General features: G+C 50.3%; 1 protein-coding gene across 1 annotated transcript in view; it reads right to left on the bottom strand.

The window, feature by feature from the left end:
- Medag (mesenteric estrogen dependent adipogenesis) overlaps positions 1–6,682 on the bottom strand; it is an 18,276-nt gene extending 11,594 nt beyond the window's left edge. Inside the window, exon 1 of the mRNA XM_028878073.2 lies at positions 6,162–6,682. Coding sequence (XP_028733906.1) covers positions 6,162–6,445 — 284 coding nt within the window. The 5' untranslated portion in view covers positions 6,446–6,682. The remainder of the gene's footprint in view (positions 1–6,161) is intronic.
- Between the last annotated feature and the right edge of the window lie 1,159 nt (positions 6,683–7,841).

The raw sequence follows: 7,841 nt of genomic DNA, 5'->3' as shown, positions 1-7,841 counted from the left end.
AAAATATCACTGCCACCAGGAGCCACGTGGTGCATCTGAGAGCCAGGTCAAACACGTTGCATCAGCGGGCACTGGCAGAGGCAGGAGTCCTTCTTGCCCAGGGTGTGGTCCCTGGACCCACAGCATCAGCACGGCTGAGACCGCATCCATGTGCAGAACTCGAGCCTCTGCCCAGCTTCACCCAACCAGAATCTGTGTTTTATCAAGAACCCCAGGAAGCCTGCATGGTAAGTGGCCAACCATTTGAGAAACACCAACGGAAAAGGGCACCACCCCACCCAGACTTAAAAGTTGGCCCATCATTGGCACACAGAGACCTCAGGGGAAAGCCAGGGTAGGTACAGGTGAGAGACTGCTCTGTCAAGCCAAACACACACACATAGGCAGCGAGCAAGAGGGCTGCTGTGGCTGGTGGGGGAGGCTGGGGTGGGTGGCTGGGTGTCAGCAGGCAGGCGGACATCCAACAATGGCCAGGTGTGCTGGGACTAGGGAGCAGGCGGTGTGGCTTAAAACCAGAGCGAGGCTCTGGGGGAACCAAGCCAGGAAAGGATTCGGTGTGGCTGAAGCCTTAGAGTACCTGGGCTGAGATCTCTGAGGCTATTTAACTTTTCTGAAACTCATTTTTATCATCATCAGTCAAATAGGTGAGCGCCCCCATGAGAGGGTGACCAGATCAAATACAGTCCCAAGGAGGCTTCTGGGGGCCCCCATGTGAGGCTTAGTAATAACACAAAAACTAACAGCTGATGAGGGTTATTATGTGCCAGTATTCATTTCTTCAGGACTTCATCAAATCTAATTCTAATAACTGAGATGCTTATTTTTAATAGATTTTATTTTTAATTATGTGTATACATGCTTCTGTGGATGGGTTTGGGCGTGTGAGTGCAGTGCTCACAGAGGCCAGAAGGGGGCACCAGATACTCCAGAGCAGGAGTTAGAGGCCATTGTGAGCCATCTGCGAAGGGTGCTGGGAATGAAACGCCTGTCTTCCTAAGCCATCTCTCCATCCCCATTTTATTTTGACACTTAATTTTTATTTTATAAGGTGGTCATTATTCTCATCTAACAGCCAAGGAAGCTTATTAAAAAAAAAAAAAAAAAGTAAGAAAATGTCCCGGGGTCCCTCCACAGATGCAGGGCAGAACTTGCCACTCAGGCTCACATACCCCTCCTCTGGGCTGGATCTCACGCTGCTCACAGTTCAGTGTGCAGATGAGTGCATCCTGAAGAAGAGTGCTGCACACGTCAGTTTCTACATCTGAGACAGGAGGAAGAGCAGGGGCCGCAGGACAGGGCCCAAGCTGGCCGAGTAGAGACCCGCAAGCTGACACAGAGAGCTGTGGCCCCACCAGGGCTGGCAGCCGGCTGCCACTCCTCCCTGTGGGATGGAGGTGAGGTTTGGACAGCACACTTCTACTCCTCTCTACCCACGATTCCAAGCATCTTACCCCACAGGGCGCCCTGACCGAGGGTGCTTATCTCCCAGCTGCTCGGCTGTAGATAGGGACAGATTCTATATTTTCTACCTTAAACACCTCTACCCTTCGTTCCTTTATAGTCGATGTGAGCAGCTGATGGAAACCCAGTTATTTATTTTGGGGCCTCTGGAAGTGTGAGAAGCTGCCACTGGCCATTGGAAGGCAGAACCGCTCTCTTTGGTGACGGTTTCCTTAAAACACAGGCATAGTCTGACAGCGCTGCATAGAAACCATGGTTCACCTGATTCCAGCGTCTTCCACAGGTTCATTCCTTATTTTCCCAAGCAACAGCAATAGCGTCCACTTTGTAAGATTTCACAAGATGACCACTGTGAAATACTTCGCACCCTTCTGGAGACTCAAGTCAACGTTAGCGACCACCCTTCTTTTTATCAATTTAGATTGCCCAGCAGCCTCTTTCATGCCAGGAGAACAGGGCACAGTCAGAATGCAAGGTCACGTTTGCCAGACTTTGCCAATGCATGTCAATAAGAGGCTGCATCCTAGGGGCAAGACGAGTGTGTATGCGTGTGTGTGTGTGTGTGTGTGTGTGTGTGTGTGTGTGATGGTCAATGTGGGCTAGCCTTTCAAGTCACTTGGTAACCATTACATGAGGGTAGTGTCTTGAGCAGGCTCTAGCTATGACATGGATAGAAATCTTGAACTTAATAATAATGATGCTGGTAAAGATTTGCTCATTAACTCCACAAATTAAGACAGATATTTTAAAAGCCAGTTTTTGGGGGATCTTTATGGCCAACACTAAACACCCAGGAAGGCTTGAGCTCCTACAGTGTTTCAATTAGAAAAGTGTTCAGGTATCAGAGAAAGGAACCTGAGGAAGGAGGACAGATGCCCTTGGTGAGGGGCTCATTTGGCTGTCAAGGGCAATGGCTCTTAGCATTTTTGAGGGGTTCTGGGAAAGGGCCCCAGAAAAGGAAGAGAACACATCTTTGAGGCGCTGCCTCTTGATTACACTGTGGACTTATTCTGCACCCAGAATGCTCATCATGGGGGGGTAAAAACCTAGTTAATTAGTAGAGCAAGATCCTTACCCTCACATCTTGGAGCATCTGAGTTGGCCGGGGACACTGGGACTGCATCTACATTTCTGGGAAGGTCTCTGCCCAGTTCCCAAAGGCCCAGTGGTCCAAAGTGCCTAAGAACCTACCTGCCCCTGCCTTTCCCAATCCTTAACCACCTTGGCAGCTCTTCTTGGTTAGAAGCCATCCACACCTATGGCAGGAATGGAGTGGCTGAAAAAAAAAATTCGCTGGAGCCCATCACCTCTAGGCCTCCACTTGTGATGACAAATGTGAAGTTTGTTCTGTGGACAGGTAGACTCTGCAGGTGCCAGGCACGTTGAAACCAGGCCACTTGGCCACTTGCCTGCACCAGTTGCCCAGCTTTGAGGAAATCCAACTGGAGCACTATGTCAGGGACAGTAAAAATTGGTGCCCTCTGTGCCACAGTAGCAATAACATCAATTGGAAGCTGTGATAGATAGATAGATAGATAGATAGATAGATAGATAGATAGATAGATATGATAGATAGATAGATAGATAGATAGATAGATAGATAGATAGATAGATATGACAGACAGATAGATAGATATGATAGATAGATAGATAGATAGATAGATAGATAGATAGATAGATAGATAGAGATGATAGATAGATGATAGATAGATAGATGATAGATAGATAGATAGATAGATAGATAGATAGATAGATAGATAGATAGGAGACTTGGCTTTGGTGTATATATTGATGGAAGTAATGTATGCTATGGAGACAACATCTTGAATCCACTTGGTTTGGGCTATGCTATGCACACACTCTTTTCTAATATTGCACTCAGCCACTTGCAATCCTTACCTGCAAACTACACACACACACACCAGAACAATGCACCTAGCAACCTGTTAGCAATCTAGAATACCCACTTGCATCGAGCTGCAGCCCTCCACTGGGAACAGGGGAATAACTTTCTCCCCCATTTAACAACCATCAAACTCAAATTCTAGTTAATTATACACTAGCCAGACCAGTTGGGGGGGGGCAATCTGGCTTGAGCTAGTTTTGGGTAAATTCACAATAAGGCCAACTGTGCCCTCTGATGAACTGTGAGGGAGAACCTTCGAGTTACTACCTCACGCCCGTGCATCAACAGTGCAAGATGATGCAAATCAGATGCAATATGACAAGGGTGTGTGCAGTGAGCAACAGCTTGCATAATCCAACCTGTCAATGAAAACAGAAAGCCGCCCAAACTACATCCCTGAGAACCCAGCTCCTCCGTTCTCCTCTGGTCTCCACGGGGACCACACACACACACACACACACACACACACACACACACACACACACACGACAAACATACACATAAGCAGGCAAGACGTTCATGCAATAAAAATGATTTTTAAAAAGGAAGAGAAGTCAGCTCCTCCTTCCTTCCCACCACACGAAGGAGCCTTGGGTAACATGGGGCTCGGATGCCTTCACTCAAGTGGTCCACTTCCACTCTCAGCAGCATGCTCCTGACGAATTTGTATGACTGCTTTGCTTTGAAGAAAGTTCTCCTGGAGCTGGGGAGATGGATCATCACAAGCCTCTGTGACTCCAGCTCCAGGGGATCTGATGCCTCTGGTCTTCGCTGACATCTGTACTCACATACACACACGCATTCCAATACACCTACACATAGTTTAAAAATAGTTTTAAAAATTCTCGTAGAAAAATAAAGCTTCCTTGCTACTTTGAAATCATTTCTTTTCATCAAATTCCAAGACACTGGAAACAGCCAGACCAGACCTGTGCCACAGGTAATACTATCTCCAGAGTCACCGCCAACTGGGTCCATCTTGCCCATCAGAGCAGGAGAATCTTGACTAGGCTAAGTTCAGAATGTTTCCATCTCCCAGCTGCTGCCCAGAGCCCAGTCCTCCATCAGACTCGGTTCCCTCCCAGCCCTCCTCAGGCTGCCCACACAGTTAGACAAGATCCTACCACGGCATGCCCCCTACAAGAAGACACTTTGCCAATCCCAATGTTTAAGTCTGTCTCAGCGGAGCCTTCATACCTCCAGGGTGTGAAATCCTTCACACAATTGTATGTGTGAAGAAAAGCCAGTGTGTATAAAATTGCACTTGCACGCTGCTCTGTGTCACCCAGTCATTGTGACTACACTTTGACTTTCCCAGGAACCACAACTAGTTTTTATTTACTTTTATAAAGCTGTTCAAAGAAAATTATTAATGACAAGCCTCAAATCTATTCTAAAATGTCCAGTATCCTTATACTAAGACTGGGGGAGCTGATTCTGTCAAACACCTTACCTTGGCTTCAGTTCATTGGGAACATTGTAATTGTTTGTTTGTGCGTGCGTACATGTGTGCGTGCGTGCGTGCGTGCGTATAAGAGTATGCAAGTGCACCAATGCACACATGTCCACTTTATTAGTTTTGAATGGGTTCTCTTACTGATTCTGCAGCTTGTCAGTTTAGGGACAGGGTGGAGGCCAGCGAGCCTCAGTCCTGTCTTCATGCCCCTAGTGCTGGGGTTCCAGGCACAGGGACATTTTCACACGGGTGGTGCGAATGCGAACTCAAGTCCCCTCACTTTAGGCACTGAGCCATCTCCCCAGGCTAAACCTGCTTTCTCACTTAGCTCTTCCTACTTCCTCTTACAAACTGGTATTTTTATTTACCTACCAAACAGAAATTCTTGGTAGGGAATGTTTTCTCAATCATTCAAAACCCATGCATTCCCGAGAGTCCTACCTGCCATGGGAAGAGGGCACTGTCAATGTCTCCCGTTTGCTTGGCCCTTGGGCTCCACCCTTTCCACAGAGTACACATCAACCTTTCCTGGTGGCAAACGCATTGTATCTTCACATCTGGCCTGTTGCATTGCGAAGACTCCTGACCCACTTCTGGGACACTCAGCACCCTACTAAACATGGATAAGGGTCTTCCTCCAGGGTGACCCAGCCATGTGGGATCCAGCATGGACAGCCCTCCCTTACGCCACTGGGATCAAAGCCTGCTTCCGCATCCTTGACTCCTTCAAGTCTACCAAGCAGCGCTTGAGTCCCTTCGGCCACAACAGTTCGGGAGAAGCATTGGATGAAGGCTGAGGTCTCACAGGACACTCGGCAGCAAACCAGGAAGACACACTTTGTGTTTATTTCTGCCCTAACTGTCAAGCCAACAACGGCTCAGGATTGGGCTTCCGGGGCCCTTGTTTTCTTCTCCACTATGACTGATTGGTTTAAGAAACACCAAGAGAGCAACTACCCCCAAGAAAAGGACCCTTCTGCAGCTTCTGCTGAATAGTTATTAGTGCTCAGGACTAAAGCTAGGTTGGGGATCTGCATTCTAGTCCTTCCCTGAAGGGTGTGCCTGCTTACTGAGCTCATCTGACCCAGTTAACGGGCGTAATGGAAAAAGCAGCCACCAGCTGGCGTGTTGGGTGGGGCTGAGTGTGCTCCCACCCTGTCCTCCCTACAGTCAGCAAGACCCCCTTCCTAGCTGCTAAAAAATAAAGGGGCGGGGGGAGTTCAAGCGGATGGATGGCGGGTAGGATGGCCAGGTCTCTTAGAGAGGGGACAGCAGCCGCCAGGTAGAAGATTGGCAGGGACAGAGCTGCAGGCTAGGGCGCACAATGTGGCCACCCACCTCTTGATGTAGCTGCTGAGGTGGTAGAGCTGCCCGTCGAAGCTCACTAGGCCGTCCCCGAAGACGTTGAAGCCCCCTCGCGCGTCCGCGGCGGGTTCCCCCGGCCCGGGCACCACGACGAGCTGCTCTCCACGCAGCTGGAAGGCTCCAGGCTGCAGGCGGAGCAGCTGCGACAGGGGCAGCAGGGCCAGCTCGCAGTCGCACGTCCACAGGCTGCGGAGCTCCCCGGATGATATGGAGGTCAGGCTGGGTCTGGCCACAGGTTCGCACGCCGCGGTGGCCATACCCAGGCTGTGGCTCGGTCCCCTTCCTACCCCGAGGGTCGCCAAGTGGGAGGATTAAGCCTGTCTGTCCTGCCGACTACTGCACACAGCAGTCGCTCGGGAGCCCTCAAGGCTGCTCACCCTCGAGGAGTGCTGCAGGCTAGGCACGGAGAAAGCGGTCCCCGCGCTGGGCAGCCCCTTTTATCAGGCACCGGGCACGCCCCTCCAGGCCCCAGGCAGGACCCCAGATGCTCCTTTCCAGCAGAGCAATCAGCGTTTCATAACTTGGCGCACTCCCACCTCGCCTGCTCACAGCCAAGACGAACTTAGTCATCCCACTGGGGTCAGACGCTCAGCCCCCGCGTGGGGCCCTCCCTGCCTGGTGCGCACTGCCTGGCGCAGCATCTTTGCCACGACAGATGCCCGGGCCTGGTGCAGTGCCCATCCATCCCTTAGGTGCCACTGCTCCCAGAGGGCTACACAGGCTTACTGACCACCTCTCCATCTGGGGCCCAGGGGCTTTCGGAGCTCAGGCTGGGAGCTCCACCGGCATCTACATCCCCCACCCCATGCCCAGTCTCAAGTTTCCAGCCCCCTCCACCTCCACCGAGATGATCTGGCTTTTCCTTCTCTCAGCCCTTCCTGGAGCGGGGTCCCACCCACCCAGCATCCTTCCCTGAGCAGCAGGCCACTTTCCCACAAGGCTTTTCTGCATCCCCTGTGCACCCCATTTCTTGACCCTCTTGTTCCTGAGGCTCCCGGGGACCCTTGGTAGCTATGTGCTTGGATCCAAGTCAGAAGACCCTAGCAGGCCTCCCCTGTGGGCTGAGCTCCCCAATACCAGAATCTGATCATCAGTTTATAGATGCTTGGGTGCTCTTGCTATGTGCTCACACGTTTCTTGAGGGATGCAAGGACTATTATCCCTTGAATTTAATTAAATGAAGATAGGCAAATAACCCCTGCCACCATCCAACTTGTAGTCTAACAGAGGAGCAAGCACGTTTTCCAACAGTTACACTGACCGAGTGAAGGCCTTCTCTAGATAAACCCTGCATGAGCGAGCAGGAGACTCCAGGCAGCGCTGAGTCCCCAAGGTAGGACTTGAAGTGGAATCCAGAGACTATTCAGTTTGTCTCTGAGTGCCTCCATGGTGCCTGGGTTTAGTTGAATCCAACAAAAACTGCTTTGCTATATAGTTCATTTATTCTTTATTTTTTGAAGATTTTATTTTTATTTTTGTGTATGAATTTTGCCTGCATATATGTATGTACACATGACTACATACATGCAGAGCCCAGAAGAACACATCAGTCAGATCCCCTGGAACTGGAGTTACAGGTGCCATGTGGGTGCTGGGAACTGAACCCGGGTCCTCTGCAAGAATAGTGAGCACTCGTAACCACTGATCCATCTC

The sequence above is a fragment of the Peromyscus leucopus genome, chromosome 23 (assembly GCF_004664715.2).
Source record: "Peromyscus leucopus breed LL Stock chromosome 23, UCI_PerLeu_2.1, whole genome shotgun sequence".
Classification (NCBI taxonomy): Eukaryota; Metazoa; Chordata; class Mammalia; order Rodentia; family Cricetidae; genus Peromyscus; species Peromyscus leucopus.
Note: the sequence above shows the minus strand (reverse complement) of the source record. Positions and strands in the feature narration are given on the sequence as shown.